This window comes from Pogona vitticeps, chromosome 3 (genome assembly GCF_051106095.1).
Source record: "Pogona vitticeps strain Pit_001003342236 chromosome 3, PviZW2.1, whole genome shotgun sequence".
NCBI lineage: Eukaryota > Metazoa > Chordata > Lepidosauria > Squamata > Agamidae > Pogona > Pogona vitticeps.
Genome location: NC_135785.1, coordinates 229,506,493 through 229,527,923, shown reverse-complemented (window position 1 = coordinate 229,527,923; position 21,431 = coordinate 229,506,493). Strand labels below are relative to the sequence as shown.

Sequence of the window (21,431 nt, the reverse complement as noted above, 5' to 3'; positions counted from 1 at the left end):
TGAAGGCCTTGGCAGTTTGGAGAACCTGAATAGAAAAATGCACTTTCTTCATGGTCAGCACTTTCTCCATAAGCATTCATCCAGAGGGATGCAGGCAGCTGTCCTTCTCTCCCCTCCACCCAGCTCTGGTTTATTGCAAACTGCAACTAAAGGAGTAGAGGCCCAGGTTGTTCTCACACTTGAATGGTCCATACATACTGCTTACACTGGCAGTCAGGAATTCCCTGACCGTTCCACCTGGGATCCATCTTGCAGCAAAGTTAAGCAAAAACAGCAAAGAGTCATGTGATACCTTAAAGACTAATTAGTTTGTTAAGGTGCCACAGAATAAGACTTTTCCTGCAGAGTAACACAGCTGCCTATCCCCAAAGCAAATCTGGCAGTGGTATTTGATGATGATGGATGAAGGCAGGAACTGGAAAGGCAAGACATTTTGAAGGGGCCTGCCATGAGGGTTGGTGCTGTCCATCAGGAAGCAAAATGTCTTGCTTTAGCACTGTGTGCCATTCAGGTAATAATGCTGCTGGGTCTTGTTCCATGCTGACAATAATATACTGTATGCTAATATTGTAGGAACTTTGAGACAGGTCCTAGGTACTGTGGTGGATAAATCAGAACTCCAGTAAACTACCAATCTGCAACGACCTTGAATTCTATAGCAAACGTGTATCAGGCCAGAAAGTTATAAACCTGTCCGGATGAGTTAGAATTCATAAATAACCCACTCTTTCTATACATACTTTCAACAATTACAATGTATGCAGACATCCTTATTATACAAATAATTAAAAATAATCTCTTAGATGCTTGAAACAAAAGAAGTTTTATTGCAGTGAAAAATAAACAGACGTTATATACAATAAGAAAAATATTTCCTGTATACATAATGAAATATTCATTTTTAGTATGACCAGAACTTGTTCAAGGATAGCATTCAGGAATCAACAAAGTAATGTTGAGAGAGTTGACCTAACCTGTAGATAATTTTCTATGGTTACAGTAATTTAGAACAAAATGTATGTCCAGAGTTTAAATGAGCTACCAAAGTACAATACTTGCCAATCTCAATTTTAACTAGCATTTACTTTACTGATATAACTGAAGCTGAGTCTGCACTGCAATTTATACTAGCTTATATATTAAGCAGTTTTCATTCGCACTGTTTTCAGCACATTCACCTCAGCCGGTTCTATTTTCCTGCATAACCATGAATTAGAATGCTCTCTGTCCCTCTGTTTTTAGATTATGCAGGGAAGGCTGAGCTGTGCCTTGAGAGATGATAGCCAGTATGCTTGTGTCTGTCACAAGCTCACTTAAAAACAAAAAACAAAACTGCAACAATAAATCAGTCGCAAGGCTACAAACATGCCTGCACTGAAAGAACTGCATGCCTCCATGATAGAGAAGCAACCTGAACAACTGCCAATTGGACAAAAGAGTGCGCCCAAGTAGAACAGCCTTTAAAGCAGCGTTGCATTGAGCTATATATTGAGGTGGTATAATCAGGGCCCTCTTAAAACTGTGATGATTTCAAAGTAGGATTGCTCAGTGCCTAACTCCAGCTGTGCTTTGGGCAGATGTCAAAGGGAAAAGGCACTTCAAATTCACCCCCATTGAAGGTTCATTGCAGGAAAGCAGCAATGCAGACAAGCCCTAAATGGCAAATTACTGGTAATATATGAAGGCAGGCAAGAAGCATGAAGAGGTGAGTAGGTTTTATTTCATGCACCATTTTATTCTGAAATCCATTTCAGAGCCAGATCTTTGGATGGAGTTCTCCAACCTGATGACCTTCAGATGTGTTTGACTAGAACATCCATCATCCAGTCAAGTTTGAACATTGGTACGCTGTCTGAAAATTATGGGTGCTTTAGTCCAAACCAAATGCAAGTTAGAGAATGTTATAGTTGAAGAGACCAAACAAATGTAGGCTAGAGGATTTATCCTTCCACTGGCTTAGAGTCCAGTCTGACTTAGGGTGCAGGCTTTCAAAATAGCACAGTGAAATTTTAAGGCTGTGGGATGATCTCATATATGGTGGAATACCAATTATTAATCACAGTTAAAATCTATAATAGAGTAGGAATAAGCCACTCACGTTGGTCTGAGGGATAACTTTGAATGTGGCTTGATTTCCCACAACTACTAGAAATGAGAGCATTATAATGTAAAGACAAAGGAATAAATACTGTAGATGAACAAGATTTGAACCAGCATTATTTCTAGCCCTTCCACACCAGACAAGATCATATTGGGTTACCTGCTAGCTTATGTCAGTGATTAACAAAACTGAAAGCTAAATGAACTGTGTATGTGAACTCACATGCAATGTATCTACTGCGTATCTATAAAAAGAGTGCAACAATGTTCTGCTGTTCTCTGTTGGAGATGTATAATAAATAAATTTGCAGAAATTGCTTTCTGGGTAAATTCATACTTGTTTTCCTTGGATCAGTTAAATATTTTTTTCTGATTAGTGCATAATAATTTCATTCAAGACAAGGAGGAACAGAGGTACAACCCAGAATTGGGGACACGCACATGTACAAAACCATTACAAAAACAGTCTGTTAATGAGGAAAAAAACAAAATACACAATAAATACACTAATGCCCAACTTTTTAAATCCCCATGTGTTTAAATAACCTTCTCATAAGTCATACATTTGTTAGCTTTTTTTAAAAAAAGTTTAAAACTACAGAAGTTCTAAGATATTTAACCATTCTTGCCTTCTTGCCATCTGTCTCTCATAAATACACAAAACCAGTACACAGTAACTCTCTTATTTCATTTGGTGAAAATATAACTTCCTAGATAGTTTTATTCAACTTCTCAAGGTTATGTATAGCAAAGGCAACAAGAAGAGCAACTACTAAAAGATGAGGAAAAGGGCAATATAAAATCCTTCATTTACAATGCAGTCCTATGCATATGTACTGAGAAGTAATTCCCATTGATTCAATGGGACTTGCTCCAAGGCAAAAAAGTATAGGTTGCAAACTCAGTTTATTCTTAGTAATGGGGATTATCTCTAATTTTATTTTGGGCTAGAAAAACTAACTGTTGTGTACACAAAATATCTAGATCACTAACTACTATTTTAATGTTTTTTATTTCCTTTTTTTGGAAAAAAATTGCACAAAACCAGTATAAAATCTACAAACATATTACATGCGACATGTAAATATTTCCCTACGAACACTTCTTTAAACAAGAACAAAAGCAAAACAAGCCTTTCAAAGCAAAGAGCACCAGATAGTGATTCTCATTTTTTTTATTTATATGTCCAAAAGAGAAGGGGGCAAAAACCCATTCACGAGACAAGAAAAAAGTTAATTGCAGAACAATGTTTGTTACAGATAAGTGATACTGACTTTCATCATCTTTGCAGCTCCTGGTCATTTCCCATGCTGTCTGATTGCATTCGGAATACCCAATGATAACTAACCACCCATAGATTTATCCATTCCATAGACAAGAGAATCCATTCAAGAGCAGTTAAGATGCATCAATGAAAAAGTAATATCAGAGATCAGTGCAGAATCCTTGTAGCACCACTATTCATCTTCATCGCCTTTGTACTCTGTCAAGTTTTTAAAGTAACTTCCTGGGGGGAGAAAGAGCCAACAGCAAGTATTTAAACTATCATTAAAGCTGGCAAATGGTTGACACAAAGACTGGGAGGGAGTAATTCTGTTACTACCCACAGTATTTTTCAAGGCAAGTTGTGAAATTTCTAACAAGGTTAATTCCTAAGCCTGCCTGGAAGTGACATATTCTGACACAGGAGTTCTTTCCCTAAACCTTGCAAGTGCTGGGCATGGTCACTATCGTACTAACATTTACTCAGTGGCAGTCTCTTCTTTAGTATTATTCCTAATGCAACATTATTTCTAATGCTACAAAAGCAATATGTAACCCTTTCACACCCTAAAGACTAACAGATTTATTACTGCCATAATCTCCATGGATTAGAGCAGGAGTCTCCAAACGACAGCCTGCAGGCCACATCTGGCCCGCAGGCCACATCTGGCCTTTTTATCTGGCCTGGCGAATGCCACAGGCTCAGCTCCACAGGCTCTGGTCTGTTCCCTTCAGCCCGTGCATGCATGCATACATGCTTGGAGACCCCTGGATTAGAGTCATCATCCCTATATACATGCATTACTATCATTTGTTAGTCCTTAACATGCTATATGAGTGGTTGATTTACTGCAAATTAAGGGTGTAATTGTACAGAACGGGAAGTGTGAATTGCATTCTCTTACTGTGAAATCACACCAGGGCATTCAGTAATATAGGTGGCTACATTGGCAGAGGAGGAAGAATGCCTTCTAAATGCAATTCTATCACAGTTCATATGAAGTGCCTGTAGGTGGCATGGTTCAAAGAAACTGTTTTAAGAAGGCTTTCCTTCCTCATTCACTCATTTTCTCATCTTATCTTGCCAGCTCATAGAGCTTGTTAAGCTGTTAAAAATAAATAAACAGAAGCTTTACCTAGCAGAAGAAGCTCTTTTTAAAAAGTAGGGGAAGAAGTGTCTTGGGAGAAGGGCTTTGTAGAGAGAGGTAAGTGCTGCTGCTGCTTGTATGTGTGTCAAGAGGCAAGAACTGAGAGGGAAGGTGCTTTGTGTGTTTTGTGTGTGCATGTGCCCAGTAAATCTTTCCTTTCGGTATCAGTTCAAAGTGATCATATGCTTTGAACTAAAGTGAAAGATCTGGCTTTTTAAAAAGTAGAAGAGAATCTAATGGGCATGAAAAATGATGGATCAGGGCAGTGAGACTCTTTGTATTTCCCATTGTATCATGTCATCAACAGGAGAAAAATTCAGAAATTTTTTGTAGTCAGGATCTAACATAAATTATTCTCATCCTGTGTAAGTCTGGGCCTTAAAATTAGTGAGCCAGAGCAACATTCCACATGAAGCTTGTGAATAATTATGCTGAAACATGAATATGCTTGACTTATATTTTTTTCCTAATTAGAAATATGAATGAAAGAAAATTGGTGTTTTAAAATTAACAGAAGATTGGTTTTATATTTACTTATTAAAACACTTCAGAACTACCCTTTAATTTTAATCAGTGAAAACTCCGGAGAATGTCTTCAAAACAAAAGAAAAGCTGCCAACAAAATAACATTTCCTAACTTTGCCAAAATCCCTTGGCAAACAAAAAGAGCTTTGAACTGGCATAGAAATAATTGCAGGGTTGGTTCCAGAAGGAGATTTTCCTCAGTTAGGATACCACAATAGAGATATGGGAGGTAGTAAACAAATTCCATTGTAATAATTAGAGAGATAAATGCTAACTCCATCCTAATAATTAGCACATATGCTCAAATTCAGCTAGCCTTTCCCTACTGTTTCCATATCTTCTGGAATTGTATTGGGCTAGTTAGTCACTTGAATGTCCATCAATGTGCTACTGCTTAAGCTCAACCACTCACTGCTTCTCCCCCTGCCCCACCACCATGTTGAATCTGATGAAGATGGTCCTCTTTGAAAATGAAGGACAAACTATTATGTATATTGTTATGCTTTCAGATGGCTGTAGAATCAGGAAGCTATTTCTTACACACCACAGTATGAAAATGCAGCTGACCATAGTGGCATCTATTTAAAATTCTAATAGAATGGGATTCAAATGTGAACCCCAGATGTTTCCATTCAACATTTTGAATATTGCATGGAGGACAATGAATAAATTAAAATAAATAATATTTATATAAGTTTTTCAGAAAACATCTAACTCACATTTGATGCTGTCGTACAAACTCTGCAAACTGTCGGTCTTTGGTGTAAAGTTCTATAATCCGTATTCTGTCCTGAATCTCCTACAAAACACAATCATTATACAATAATCATTAATAAAACACAACAGTTCAAACCAAATGTGCTCTATTGCTTACAATATAGAATTCCACAATCTGTAGGTATTTTTATTTTCTCAGTGGTTTTAAATATGCTTTTAAAGAAAATTATCCCCTATGTTTACCATTTACATGTAAGGATCATCACCAAATTGTTGAGATAGAATAGAGTGAAAATTGAAACTAGATGTTATCTGCCTACCTCCTTAGTTAGCTCACTGTGTTCATAAATGTGCCTGATCTCTTCGCTGCTGTACTCAGTGGATGTCTCATTGCTTGTTGAGCTATATGAAGTGAGCTGAGGATATCTCCTATAATAGTGGCTCTGTCCAGTAGCATCACTCTCATACATTGGGTTGTATTTCACTGCATTTTCAATGGATGAAAGACTATCTCCTTGCCTACAAAGAAAGCAGAATGAGCAAATGTCAAATTGTATAGAATTGTCTTTTCAAAATATTAGTCAGAGTAGAGCTGACAATGTTGTCTGCAAGCTAAGAGCTGGGAGGCAACCAATGTCCACATTGCCAAGGTCTCAATTTAGGGTTTTGTATCCATTATACAACTTCTAAAATGTAGATATGTAGGACAGACCACAGAGAGTATTGCAAGATGAAGCAACATCATTAACAAGCTGGTGGCTATGACCTGCATTAATTGAGTGAGAGCCTACAGAGGTATTTACAATAGAAGTAGGGATGATTTCCTACTAAAGATCTCTGTCAGGTTGCCCAAAATATACAGTTTCCCCTATTTTTGAGAAATTGGGTTAGCTTCAAATCTGTTCCTGTATCAACAGGCACAGAATGCATGTGCCCATTCTCCCACTGGTTACTATTCTTCTCCTCAGCAGAGTTGATACCAGCCACTTCTACTTCCCTGTTTGCACTTAACAGAGAGATTGCTTTCATGATCTTTTTGTTGTTTGATCTCATCTAAAAGCAAACTGAGGACCAGTTTTATAAAGCCCTTCTTACTTATTAGGCTTATGAAAATATAGTTACATTGCACATCTTGGCAGCTGCATAGCCTTGTGTACTGCTTCTGTCTTTCATTATCAAACACATTGGGTGAAAGGAACTCTTAACTGATACCTACCCTAGAGAGTCCTCAATTTCACTCTTTGAGTACTGCTCTCGAAGGGTTCTGGCCAGGAAGAAAATGACAGCGGATGCTACAAGAAGGAAACCTGCTACTGAAGCAATTGCGATACCCACAACAAGAGGCTCAGAGACATACTCTTCACAGTGTTCTCCTCTGTACCACCAGTTTTCACCCACACGACATCTGTCAAGCACACAGAAAGCAAATGAAAATAAACAAGAGTGCTCCTATTGTTCACTTGAAATGAAGGAAAGGTACATTAAATCTTAATGCTCTCTAACACATGATAAAAAATGAGGACAAAGGTACATAATTTGCAAACTTGTTGTAAATCAGTGTTTTTGAGAAGTGAAATTATATGAATTAGCAAACAGATGTAAGGCTGAGTAGCCTAAACCTTATAGTTGGTCCAAATTAGAATAGATTCACTGAATCAATAGGGCTATGGTAAATCAGCATCTATGTAACAGCTGAAATCCAGAAGTAACTAGAATAGGCATATTGAATCAATGGAATCTTACAGAAGAGTTGCCTCACTAAATCCCCCAGTGATTCAATGGACCTGCTCTAGTAGCAAGTTACTCCAGCCACTGATTCAATCTAGTTGTGATTAACAATTAGATTTAATTACATATATTTACTGCTAATGGGCACTATTTTGTAACTGGCATTATTTCAAACTGCCTATTTAAGAGTTTAATAATGTTTTCATTATTTTTATGATGTAAGATGCTTTGGAAAAACTATTGTCTCAAAAGTAATGGATTAACTAAAATAAAGCAAAATAGAATAGATTTAAGGAAAAAATCTGCATAGTTTGCAGTATTTCCTATAAATAGGTAGTTATTATTTTTTATTTTTGTTTTTTAAATCAGCATGAACATTAAAACTAGTATATAAAATACATAAACTCTGATTTTCCTGCCAGAAAGAGATACATTCACTTACCTACATATTGCCCCTTGTCCTGGAATTATGTCACATTTACCATCATTTTGACAAAAGTCAGGTTGCAGATCACAAATGCTATTACAAGGCAATCCATCGATGCTCAGATACCCAGGATAACAGACACACTCAGCCTCTCCACTCCACTGATTCACCAGACATTCAGAGAACTCATTACATGCTTGAAACTTGCAAGGATCTGCTTGTTCTCCTAGAAAAGTTGAGAAAAAGAAAATGCATACTGGATAAACACCTGCTACATCTTAAGGCTTATACTGTTAGAATGTTTGTTCTAGCAAAAGCACTGGGTCCTTTACTACTATTACTGGTGCTTTTCCTGTCATCCACGTGACAGAACACTTGTCTTGCTTGGTTCAATGCATTTTTAGAGTGACTTTCCATGTATTTCTGTCCCCTTGAAGTTTCTACTCACTTTCAGTTTACTTTGGAGATGGACTTTAATACTTTGATACTTCCCAAAAGGAAGTTCACGCCTGCAATCAGAGACCCTCAATAGAGAGCTTTCAGTTAGAAGTAATCAAGAGTAAAAGTCCATTTAAAAAGAGGCCAGGCTGGCACTACCTTTGCTGTCCTTCTGCAAGCAAACAAAGACCTTTCTCTTCAGGCAAGCTTTCCCTGAGTGAATGGCTGCCTGAGTGGGATTTTATAAATATATTGCTGTACTTCACTGCTTTGAATGTGTTTTCGTGTTGCTTTTGTTTACTATTTTTAGTATGAAACTTATTTGACCCTTATATACTTCCTGTTTTTAGCTTTACACGCTATCTTTTAACGATGTAAGCTCCATTGTTCCTATGGAGAAAGGTGGGGTAAAAATATTTTAAATAAATAATAAATACCTCTACTGCATAAGCAAAGCTGCAGCAGGTAGAGATTTTTAAACTATTTCAAAAGTTTTAAAAGAACTTTGTAAAGAAACTTGATTTTCAGAGAAGTGTCTTTTTTAAAGGGAAGTTTGGACATGAAGGCCAGCAAAGCCTGCGCTCCTTTGTGACCAAGAAGATAAAATGCAGGAAATTTTGTTTTATTTGGAAAAGCCAGTATTCCACAGTAGACACTTTGAGAAATTTTTCACTTACAAAGCATTTTTAAGAATAAATATACGATTAAAAGCGAGTGTTGAATAATTAGGTTGTGAGAAATGATAATGTTTGTTTGCAATGGTAATTGGTGACTAGCAAGGTTCATGTCAGGTGCTACTCAGAGCAACTCAGATAAATATTTAACTCAGAATCTCTGCTGTACTGAACTTGCATATTGGGTATTTCACTTATATCTGTTAAGGAGAACAAATTACAATTTAGAAAACACCCACTAATGCAGTTCTGTTATCTACAAACAGGAAAACAAGAGATTGACAACTGATGTATGTGAGTACAAGGTAAATGGTGAATCAGGAAGCCCTCTGATCCAAATCTCATCTACAAAGCACTGAAGTGTTTTGTAAGGAATACTGAGATGAAACATACAAAATACATCTATACAAATAATGATATCATCATTACTGTCAGACATAGACATTACCTGGATTTTGTTTACATTGAGCTAGTAAAGTGAGAAACCATAACATCCAGCTTTCCTTAATGGGGGATTTTTTGGTTTGGAAGAGCATTCAGTTATCTGACACCTCATTTGGCATCTGTAATGGCCCAGCCTAGGGAACGGTTCCTTAATCTCTCAATCGATTAACCACACAACAATATTCTCCCTTTACAATACCTGATTCTACATCAAGCGAGTACTTGTCAATAGCCAGGTTCATAGTCTGGTAAGCAGTGTTGCAAAAGTCTTCCAGGATCAAGTATACGGCATTAGTGACATTACGAGGCACAGGTTTTGCAAATTTCATTCGGCTGTTCACCACAATACTACCATTTCGGAAATTCAGAATTTCTAGATTTTGGAAGCCTGTTAGATTTGACTGTAGATAAGGAACCAACTACAACAAAGAAAAAGCAAAACATTAATGCAGGGATTGTGCCTCCCCCACCTCTGTGTGTGTGTGTGTGTGTGTGTGTGTGTGTGTGTGTGTGTGTGTCTGTCTGTCTGTCTGTCTGTCTGTCTGTCTGTCTGTCTATGTATGTATGTATGTATGTATGTATGTATGTATGTATGTATGTATGTATGTATGTATGTATGTATGAGAGAGAGAGAGACATTGAGAGAGATTGGGAGTCATACACATGCAAATGTACAGTCGTGCACTGCTTAACAATTACCCCGTATAATGATGAATCTGCTTCACGACGATGTTTTTGCGATTGCAAAATGATGTTTTAATGGGCTTTTTTCGCTTAACAATGATCAGTTCCCTGCTTCAGGAACCGATTTTTCACTTTACAACTATCAATACAGCTGATCGTCGGGTTTTCAAAATGGCTGCCGACTGCTCAAAATGGCTCCCCGCTGTTTTTAGGAGCCATTTTTCGCTTTACAGGCACCCGAAAATAGCTGCCCCTATGGAAGCTCTTCGTTGGATGGTGAGTTTTCATCCTATTGGAACGCATTGAGGGGTTTTCAATGCGTTTCAGTGGGTTTTTTTGTTTTGTTTGATGTTTTCTCTCTACAGCAATTTCGCTGGAACGAATTAACGTCATTAAGCAAGGCACCACTGTACACAGACCTGCAATAAGCACTATTTCATATATTTGGACTTACATCTGAGCAAACAAGCACAGAGTTGTACTACACATTGACTTTGCTCCTTTAAATCTGAAAAATGAATTAAGACTAGTTCAGCTTGACCGGTAAGGCATGCTGAGTGCCCATTGGGTGACTCACTCACTTACTCACTTACTTACTTACTTATTTGAATGATTAACACTAATTAAATGTTAACCCTACCCATCTAGTGGCATGCCACCACTCTAGGTGACTTACACAGGGAAAAAAAGCTTTTAAAAAACCCCAAACTCCAACCAGACAAATACAATAGAAAATAAATAACTCACCCGCAATGACAGGATTTTTTAAAAAAAAAATAAAAACAAACACCATAATAGCCAATCATGCAGGGAGAGTCTACAGAAAAGCTTCTCTGAAGATATGGGTTTTGACTGACTTTCTAAAGGCTAGGTGTGCAGGGGCCAACAGTTAATTTCATACTTCCTTTGTTGCACAGGTACAGTGCAAAACACATAGGCCAGGATCCTCTTTGGTGCAACTGCCTGGGCAACAACCACAGCATCCATGGTTTTATTTTTATGGGGTATGCACAAGGAGATATCTAGAGCCACTTTGTGCAAGCAAAGTTAGGTACTCCTAAGGGGAATTTCCAGCTGTGCAAGGCAACACTTGCACCATCAGAGCATTATGCCCCTTTGGTGCCCAGTAAGCTCCTAGCCATAGTAATCAATCTGGACAGAAGGAGGTATGAATTCATTGCTTGAAGCATTTTTCCTATTCCTGACAAATTTGAACCACTGAGCCTAAATATTTGTATGTGAGCATTCATAGCTGGCCCAGGCACAAGTTGGTCACCGCAACATGCAAACTGCAGATGTGAGTATTTCTGTCCTAAAGAAACAGAAATGTACCCTCTGTGTTGCTTTCTCGTAACTAAAAGCATTTGAACTCATAATACCAGCTGGAGAAAAAGATTATAAAAAAGTCGTACCAGTTCTAAGAACCTCTGTTCCAGAGCTTTGTATTCAGGGGAATTTTTATTAAACAAGTCCTCAGAAAACATCATGTTGGTAACGCGAAGACTAAAAAATACCACTAAAGCACGTGCAGGAACAGTAACATTGCTGAGATTTTCATGAGTAGCCCCAGCTACGCTGGCCATCTCTGTAGAATGGGCACTTGTAGACAACTCCATACGACTATCTGTCATGCTTCCTTCCTGGGTCATTTCAGAAGGGTAATATGCTGTGCCAGTGTGGTCCTGTTCTGTAACTTCCAGTTCCTTTGTGATCAGGTTTTTCTCCAAATCAGTTGAGATAACTGTAGGCTGAAACGCAATTGGCTCTGTGGTAGGCATGTGAGAGAGAGCATGGAGAGAATACTCTGTTATGGCCGCAGTTGCTGAAGAGCTGAGTTCACTGTCAAAGCTGCTTGGAGTATTAGTGGCATGTGTTGCAGTGACCTCTTTGGTGAAGTCACTAGAACGAGTTATCACTTTGATGAAGAAAGGAACCACACTTGAAATTTCAAAACTAGGTGATGCTACTGAAGTCATGACTTCATGTACAGGTTGAAGAGTGGCACTTTCCACAGGAGGAGTAACAACAGGTTTTAGAACAATTGAGCCAGTGGCCTCATGTGTTGTTGAATCAGGAATTAGCTGTACCACTGTAAAACTATCAGTCACTGGACTTTGTACAGAAGGATCTGTTGTTAAAGTTATTTCTGGTTTCTCCAATCCAGCTCCTTGAGAGCTACTATCTGTCTGTCTTATTGTAATAGCTATTTGTAGAGAATCAGTTGCTGACTGCTCTGTTTTTAATTGGTCTTGGCTTTCAGTTACTTCAGAAATGATTTGCAGATCCTCCCTGGAATCTTCTAATTGTATCGTGTCATACATTTCAGTAGATGTAGCAAGAATATTTTCTATCGAAGTGTCTTCTGTTTCCAAAGATGACTGGGATATGACTTCATCTAATAGGTCTTTAGATTCATAATCTTTGGAGGATTCCAATATAAAATTTGTTTCCTTATAATCATACATACCCGATCCTTCCATTTCCAATGTAGATGTATACCAAGGCCATGTGTTTGTTTGTGGCTCGTGCCCTGAACCAGAACCAAAGTAATCAGTATTGTCATCTTCTATATAGATATAAGGTTGCCGGGTTTCCTCTTCTACCAAACTTGTAGACAACAGTTCCTCAGTGCTAGGCTCTATGGTTGATACAGAGGCCAATGGTGGTACAGGAGTGAGAGGAATCACAGAATCAGTTGTGGGTGAAATTTCTTTTGGCACAGTGTGATGGGTAGGACCTGAAGGCAAAAGCAAACCTTCTGACTCCTTAGCATCTTCAAGTGCTAGAAGGAAGGAAGGAAGGAAGGAAGGAAGGAAGGAAGGAAGGAAGGAAGGAAGGAAGGAAGGAAAAGGTTATTTAAAGTGCAATTTCTGGGATTTTACTGGCTCAAATCCAAGAGAGTAGCAGCCCCCTTTAATTATTCTAAAAGCTCATATTCCACCATTTTTAAAAGGGAATTTAATGCATTTTAATACATTAAAAATCAAATAATCAACAGTAGAAAAGTATTAATGTAACAGGCTGAGAGAAGCAAAGAAGAGAAATCTTAAAAACAGCAGTACTGGAAAGAACATGAACATAAACCAAGAGAACATCTAATCAAAAGTCTTAAGCAGTCTACTTCCTAAAACAATATCGTTTTCATGGTATGATGCATCACTCTTGAAAAGACATTCCACACAGCCAGAGGCACTGCTCATTGTGCTGGATAGCATTGAGGAATTTGAAGTAAGAAATCCAGAGGTGGCCCATGTTGTCCTGCTACGTCAGGCTAAAAGCAACACTCTTTGCATGTATTGGAATGAAAAGCATTCCTTCCTGCATACCTCCATCGTTATCTCCCTGCTGTGCTGCATACAGAGGCATTTGTATCCTCCCTGTTGGACTACAGATGTAGTAGCAGCAGCAGCAGCCCCCCCACTTCCCATTGGAGGGGCAGAATGTCGGCAAAAAGGGAAAAGACATAAGGAAGAGGTGCCCAGAAGGAACAGTAGCATTCTATCCCTGACCATACAAGAAGGGGAGAAGACAAATCTTCCAGGCAAGGATGGGAGGAACAGCAGGTGTGCAGAGACAACAAGGATCTATCCACTGCCTTAGGAAGAGACCACTTCTCCGCCTTCTGTATTCTACCTCCCAGCAGCAAATGGAACCAACCCAGTACAATGCCCTAATCCTTTGAGGCAATGGGGCAACATCTAAGAATACAGCAGTATCAAATACTGTATGAAACCCATGAAAACCAAAAAGTCACACTTCTACCTATCTTTCAGTGGAAGTTATCCCTTAACACAACCAAAGCAGTTACTTCCCCCAAGGAAATAGAAGAGAATAATGCTTCCATTACAATATATTTATAGGATCAATACCTGCAGTACTGTAATCATGAAGCCTGCTAAGAAACATGAAACAAACTTCTTAAAATAGAATTTGAGTGCAGTATTTCCAAAATTTCTGTTACCTGGGGTACATCTAACTCCCACTCAGTAGGAGAGTTCTCATTACTGGGATCACTAGTGAAAAAGTATTTGTGTTTCTGCAAACATAGCTGAGATATGTAACTTTGCAAGACAAAGAAGCAGCAAAATAACTTACCATCTTCCAGCAAAGAGAAATCAGAAATGTTTTCCAGGTCCACAGAGTCATCAGTGTCTAGTGCTGATGGTGTGACAGAATGCAGCTGTTTTCCATCCACAAAAAGCAGATCATCTGATGGAATGGTGATGCCAGGTTTTGAATGGGAAGTCGCTTTGGGTGTTGAACTGAAATTGCTTTCAGGGTTCAAGAAATCTGAATCAGGTCTTAACCAGATTTCATTCCCATTATATTGATCAGTATCAAAGATAAAACCTGGCCTTGTGAAATCAAGTGGCAAGATGTTGCTTACAGTTGATTCATCTGCAGATGGCCATTCGGACACCACGGCATGATCCTAAAATATAGGTGCATATAGGTTATAAATCACAGTGATGACACTGCCTGATGCTGCTTCATGAACTATGCAATAGAAGGCACACTGTTTACTCCCATACATATCATTACTTATGCAACCGACATATCAAGGTCATGTGTGAACTGGCCTCTGAAGTGTTCCAAAGGCTAGCTATGGTTGTAACAGCCTAAAGTGGTAAAATGGCTTCAAACCGTTTAGCTCTGGTTCTGTATCTAAACCCCTAAATATCCAAAGGTGCATCTGGGGAGAAGAATTACTTCTGTCATCACTGACATGCTATTTTGGCTCCAGTCTCAAAATTGTTGCTACAGACCTTGAGTAAAGCTGGAGACCTGCCTGACAGTGTGCAGATAATGATGATGAGTTCCCCCAGGATAGCTGGTCAATGGATGAGAAAAGAAGGGTTCGCTTGCTTTGTGTCTCTGCTTCTTTTTCACTGTCTCAGGCTCTCTTCCTCAACTCCTCATTGCCATTTCCTCTTTGTACTGTTCTTAGCACAGACTTAGACTTGGGGGGGGGGCTATAAAGTTACACATGTTTTCTGTATGGGATAAAGGTCTGCGCACACTCCCCCATCCTAAAGGGAAAGGCACCTATACGCCCCTTTGAAGACTAGGCTTATAGTAGTCAATCTCTTGGCTCTATAAATATACTGTATTTGGATTATACTATATGGAATCTAAATTAGCATAGTAAAAACATAGCTTCTGGGAGTTGTACTCGGGGAATTTAAGAAGTTCTAAGGCTAGAAACCATTGTTCCATTAAGAGTTAATGGCTGAAATTCTGTGGCACAATTATGCAAATAGGATAACTGGCTGGCAAATTTGACACAAGAAGTCTCCATAGACCTTACTTGTTGCACACTAAGTCACACAATTCAGTTTACAACAGATAATATATATGAAGATCTCTTAACCTATAGTAATTAACTTCTAAAAGTTATGCTATTTGCATAGCTTCACAAAAAGATTTTAACCAATAATTTTTGACTATTTGCTATTACACTTTTTCAATATAATTTTGAAAAAACTTTGACTGAATGAGCAATTGTGATGATACACTTGTCTTTTCTCACTGCATGACCATTCAGGTCATGGCAATCAATTCCTTTTGTATCCACGACTACTTCAGGAGGAGAGTCACACAAGAAAATACTGGATTCAGCCTTCTGTGATAATTTTTTATGTTAGAGGTTTGCACTGCGACAGATGATTTGCATTTTTCATCCCCCTTAAGGCATCTGTGCACAAAAATGGATAATCTCCACAGCTCCAGAGGCCACATGTGCCCATACCTGGACTTGGAAGGCCATACACTATAACCATCACATCCCTTCCCCTTTTCTCACAAAAAAATTGCATGTTTTTTTAAAAAAAAACTGAAATGCTCATTTGCTTCAACTTGGTTTGTAAGAGTACTCAATACCTGACAAAATTGCTTGCCATGCTCCCTAGAGGGTACAAGGGCACATTCTGACGGAATTAATCTATTAATCTTCTTACAGCAGAGTGTTTGGCATGTCAAAAGACTAAGAACAAGCTTGTTGAACTCTAACCTTACAGGTTTCTTTTACTTTATGTTTTCTTGCTGCGCAGCAGATCAGCAAAAGTAAATAATTTCTTCAGTCGAGCTAGTCTGTTTATCCCCAGTTTCTCTATACCATTTTCATTTTAATTCTATTAAGATTTTGTCCTTACAATGTGTGGTTTTAAAGCATTCTGGATTAGACATGGAATATTTGTATTCGTATACCCAAGAATACAAATGCAGATTGTGGCACCAGAGGTGCCACAGAGACCCCTTCCCTTCCCTCAGAACTGGCCAGTCCACTCACCAGTCACTGTGTGGAGCTCACTTTCTTTGTTGTCATTGTTGTGACAATCCGGGAAGGAGCCTGGCTGACTCTTCTCGATCTCTCTGCACAGCCAACCACTCTGGTGAAGAGGTGAGATGGGGAGTCTCCCTGCTCAGCTGTTGAGTGGTCAGCTGTGCAGGGAAACACTGGCCTGGCTCCTTCCTGGATTGGTGCAACAATGACAGTGAAGGACTCAAGTGCCACACAGTGACTGATGAATGGACCAGCCAGTTCTGGGGGGAGTGTGGGGATTTTGTAGTCTAAAGTTCCATCTTGTGGCTATTAAGGGATACATCACTGGTATTTAGCATAATCAAGTTATTGTAGTATAAAGATGCATTGTTCTATGATTCTCTCTCTGAGCAACGCAACAGCGCGGCAATTCACACTGCCCTCGCCCTGCAAGGGTTCCAGACGTCACACATCCGCAAGGATCCCGGGTGAGTGTTGAATTTGTCAAGTTAGACACCTAGACTCCAGGCAACATGGGGAGCTTTGTATCTAATCTTCAGGAAGTACAGGACCTCCACTTCTTATTAAAAAGGAATGGTCACACGACCACACGCACAGAAGTGGAAGATTTAGTTCATACTATTCGGGATGTATGCCCCTGGATCCCCGAAGAAGGGACACTGGACCTCAAGGAATGGTCTAAAATAGGCAGCTGTTTACAGGGACATCCAAGAGTTACAGCAAAAGTGCTTTCTACATGCTGCAAAGTGTGTACTTGCCTTCAAGGCTTGGCACCACCACGGAACATTCTTTTCGATCAAGAAATTGAAAATAATCTGTTCAAACAACTCCCTCAAATTTTGCCTCCCCTTCCTCTCACACCAGCCCCCTCGGTTCCACTGCTGGACTCTCTGTCTCATTCTGCCCAGCCAACCGAGCCTCAGCCTGGGAAGACCTCAGCATTGTCTCCCAGTCCTGCCGTTCATCAGGCAACTGAGAACAAAATTTCTAACTGTCCTTTAATGGATACAATGGGTGCTGCTTTAGAAACTGCTTATCCTGGCGTTCAGGGAACACAAGCACAGGCACAGGGAGATGCCGCGGCAGTTTCTCATAGTTCTGAACTGCTCCCATATCAAGGCGTCCGCGAACTGCAACTCAGTCTCAAGGACAAACAGACACAGACTCTCCCGGAATCCTCATTCACCCAACGGCCGGCCCCTAGTGACTGGAGTAGGGGTCTCCTTCCACCAGCAGAAGGACTCATTTGCCTTCAAGGATGGCGAGATTTAGCAACTAAGCAAGCAGAAATTAATGCTGTTGGTTCTGTACGTCAGCCAATTATTATGGGAGAAGGTATATTCGCTTCTGCTGTTCAAGTCTGTCTCATGGACGCAGTTCTCAGTCAGCCAAGGTCACATGGGAAATGGGACCCAGGGAAATGGGACCCAGGGCCGCCCCCAGGCCAAGAGAGAATAATAGGGGATCTGCAGGATTCATGTGATGTCACGGGCTGGTATACAAAAGAAGCTTTACAAGCATGCCATGTGTCTTGTGAGAAATCAGAAGGGGAGGAGGAAGAAAATGTAAGGGGGACAGCCCAACAGGAGGCCTGTTTTGAACTGCCACAATGGGTCTATGTTTCTAAAGCTAAATGTGCCGCTATTCCTCAAGGCTACACTGTTCTGGTTTTTACATGCACTGATTTTGTTTGTCTCAGCTTGAATGTTGTGCCAGGACTGATAACTCGCATGGCAAACATTCAGGTTTGGGTGAAAAATCCTACTCAGCTGGACAGTCATAGCTGAGAAAGATTGCCCCCCCCCACCTGGCCAGTAAGAGAGAAAAATGCGTATGGGGTGGGAGGAGGTGAAACAATTCCTTAAAGCGCTTCCCCCATCACCTTCCAATCTGGAGAAAGCATTGTTACTCTCAAGCCACTTGTAACATCCTGGACACTATGTTCCATGTTCTTTCTAGAACTACAAATTCTATCACACCTTGCATTGCTTAGCAGTTTCCTGAATATCTCAGCGTGATGGGACCTATAATCTCATCCACGGATTCAGTGCAGCCTGCTAGGACATAAAGTCTGTATTGTTTTCTCTGCCTGTGTGAAGTAACAAATTCAAGGTCCACACCTGGCGCAATGCCCAGACTTAGTTCTCTCTTCTTATCAGCGATTCTGGGCGTTCTGCCAAGAGAATGCCATTGTGTTCGGACAGTCTAAATGGAGAATCATTTGGCAACCTACAGTCTTCTTGCAGAAGGGTTTTTGTGCAGCCCACAGAAAAATCAACAGACTGGGCATAAACTTTTGCATCTATACCATTGAGATATCAATTGGGCACATCAGTTTTGGTATTGTCTACTAATGATCTCTCACCGTTGTTCTCTGCACTCCCTGGTCGTTCTTCACCTGTTATTGTTATTGGGGTAACTCCAGCTGACATCATCCTTATCACTGCATCAATGAAGGCTTCTTACAGCTGATCTCTCAGCAACTTCGACTGCAAGCTCGCTTGCCTACTGAGAGCATTCCTCTTTCATGTGCTATCTTAGCTACGCCATGGCTATCAACTGCAATTCTCTACTGACAAGATGGGCCATGTACTCGCTTGAACTTGTACTCCTGTGTTAAAGCAGTTGCAAATTTGTTTTGCCAAGGCATCGTTCCAGATGTTGCCACAATTGTCAGGGACATATTAACTCTATTTTCTTTTCTGCAGGGTGATGCTGAATTCTCCAAAAGACAAGTGACTGCTTTCCTGTGTTTCTTATCAATTAACCACTTGTTTTTCCACAGATGCTTTTCACAGATGGTTTGCCTTTCCAAGGTGTTGCCACGTGGCAGCGTTTGAACTTTTTTCTAACGATGAGTTTAACTTTATTGTAGACACACGTTTATAAGCTTTTTAGGCATTTGCTTTTTTAAATATCTGTCTCCTTCCATAGATAAGGATTTGTTTTCACTGTTTCCCTGACTTTGTTACTTTAAAGCAGAACAGCATTCTGTTCCATTGCCCATATATGTTCCCACCCTCAACTTCTGGGATTTATTACTGAAGGGAATGCTGTTGCTGATTCAGCTTTCAAGCAGAATTCATGTGCTTTAGTCTTTTTTCTGATCCTATTTGCTTCTCATGACATGTTTCATTACTCTGTAAATATGTTTCACAGAATGTTTTCAATCCCAATGACTCAGGCAAGAGACATTGTAGTTGGCACGTGGATGTCACACAAGTGCAGGTTTTTGCCTAAATTACATTTGACTGTGGATACATTTTCTGGGTTTTATTTGGGCATCTCCTCTTCATGGAGAGACTGCAAGACAAGTTATTCAACATTACATTTGGAACAATTGCTGTAATGGGCCATCCTAGGCCTGAAGACTGGACAATGGACCTGTCTATATATCATCTGCCTTTCAAGAATCTTATGTTCAATGGGGACTCTCACTGAAGCATGAGATTCCTTTTAATTCCACAGGGCAAGCAATTGTGGAAAGAGCACACTTAACGCTTAAATTTCTTTTGCAGAAGCAAACCTCAGGCAGAGGGGTTTCTGGGTCAGATTGTTCCTATGGTTGTTGCAAAAGTTCTGTATACTTTAAATTTTCTGCTTTTTCCTCATTAACAGGGTTCACAACCCAAGCTAAAGTTCCATCTTGTGGCTATTAAGGGATACATCACTGGTGTTTAGCATAATCAAGTTATTGTAGTATAAAGATGCATTGTTCTATGATTCTCTCTCTGCGCAGGCGTGGAATGCCTTAAGACTGATAACCACACGACGCCTCTATGGCCAAATTCTTATCTTATGCTAATTTTGCTTGTTTTGCGTGCTTAATAAAAACGTCCGGGGTGAAGAAGGTAGCCATATTATTAATCTTCTTCTTCTCTACCGGTACCTGAATACTAACAAGATAAAGTCTGCAGTGTCTTCATTTATCAGAGCTCTCCCTGGTTTTCATGCAACTGCTGCTTGGCTGGCTTCCAAGCAGGGTTCCCTGGGGATTTCCCCACAGGGGAGGGAATGGGCCTCCATGGCACCTGTAGTGCCATGGTTCATATTCGTATCTCCTGGGATATAAATATGAATATACCATGTCTATTCTGGATTCATTTACCTCCTTGCAAGCCCTCAAATAAATGTCACAACAAGGCTAAGGGAGTGATTCTGGAAAGAGCTAGATTCCCTGACAAACAAGGTGGGACACTGGAGTTCCAGTTCTGAATCTGTTTTCATTCTTCCCTTTCACTCTTTCCCCATCTTCATTGACTGTCATACCAGTAATGAGCATTTACAGGAATCTCAAAAATGTGAACAAAACTGTGAAAGCAAAATACTGTGCAAGCTACAGAGAAATGTGCTGCATTAAGTAATAAAATAACCAGAAAGACTGGGAGCGATTGCTTTGCAATAGACATGTTTGGAGCATTTGTGTATGGTTGCCAGGAATTGCACCTCATCATCTGTTTAAATGGAGAGATCTGTTCCTCTGACATCTTATACTCTCAAAATGGTACATTACATTAAGAGACATAATATAGTTTTGGCAGATTCTGAGTTATTGCACATACCATTGAGAGAGAGAGAATAAGACTTAATAGGATAGAAAGACCACTCTGCAAAAACAAGCTATTTTCAGCATTTTTCCACTAGCAAAATACTCAATATATATTGAAGCTTATTCACAAAGGTATACAAACAATTCAATAGAAAAGATTCCACAAATCACTTAAATCTCATTAAGCATGTGTTGTTAAATGAAGGATTTAAGAACATTTGAGGCTTTACAGAGCATTTGGAAGACCATGTTTCAGGTACTGTTCTTGAACCAGTTAGATGACTTGGTAAGTGGTTGAAAGGCAAAAGGAGACTACACAGAGGTGATAATCAAGGACAATGAACTTACATAATCAATAGGCTGAGTAGTAATCTGGGTTGGGTCTTCTGTTATAGACGTGACCACTTCTTTTACTGTGAGGGAAGCAATAATGAAAATTCTTTAATGCTTT

At 39.6% G+C, this 21,431-nt stretch overlaps 1 protein-coding gene across 2 annotated transcripts in view; it reads right to left on the bottom strand.

Annotated features, from left to right (window-relative positions):
- Positions 1-1,861: 1,861 nt before the first annotated feature.
- IMPG2 (interphotoreceptor matrix proteoglycan 2) overlaps positions 1,862-21,431 on the bottom strand; it is a 77,749-nt gene continuing 58,179 nt past the window's right edge. Inside the window, exons 12-20 of one of the 2 annotated variants that reach the window (XM_072993882.2) lie at positions 21,329-21,393; positions 14,244-14,580; positions 11,561-12,930; positions 9,664-9,883; positions 7,924-8,134; positions 6,970-7,158; positions 6,074-6,272; positions 5,756-5,835; positions 1,862-3,607 (exon numbers count right to left, since the gene is read on the bottom strand). In XM_072993882.2, the coding sequence (XP_072849983.2) occupies positions 3,595-3,607; positions 5,756-5,835; positions 6,074-6,272; positions 6,970-7,158; positions 7,924-8,134; positions 9,664-9,883; positions 11,561-12,930; positions 14,244-14,580; positions 21,329-21,393 (2,684 nt within the window). In that variant the 3' untranslated portion in view covers positions 1,862-3,594. The remainder of the gene's footprint in view (positions 3,608-5,755; positions 5,836-6,073; positions 6,273-6,969; positions 7,159-7,923; positions 8,135-9,663; positions 9,884-11,560; positions 12,931-14,243; positions 14,581-21,328; positions 21,394-21,431) is intronic. The other variant, XR_012085037.2, reaches the window with a different exon arrangement.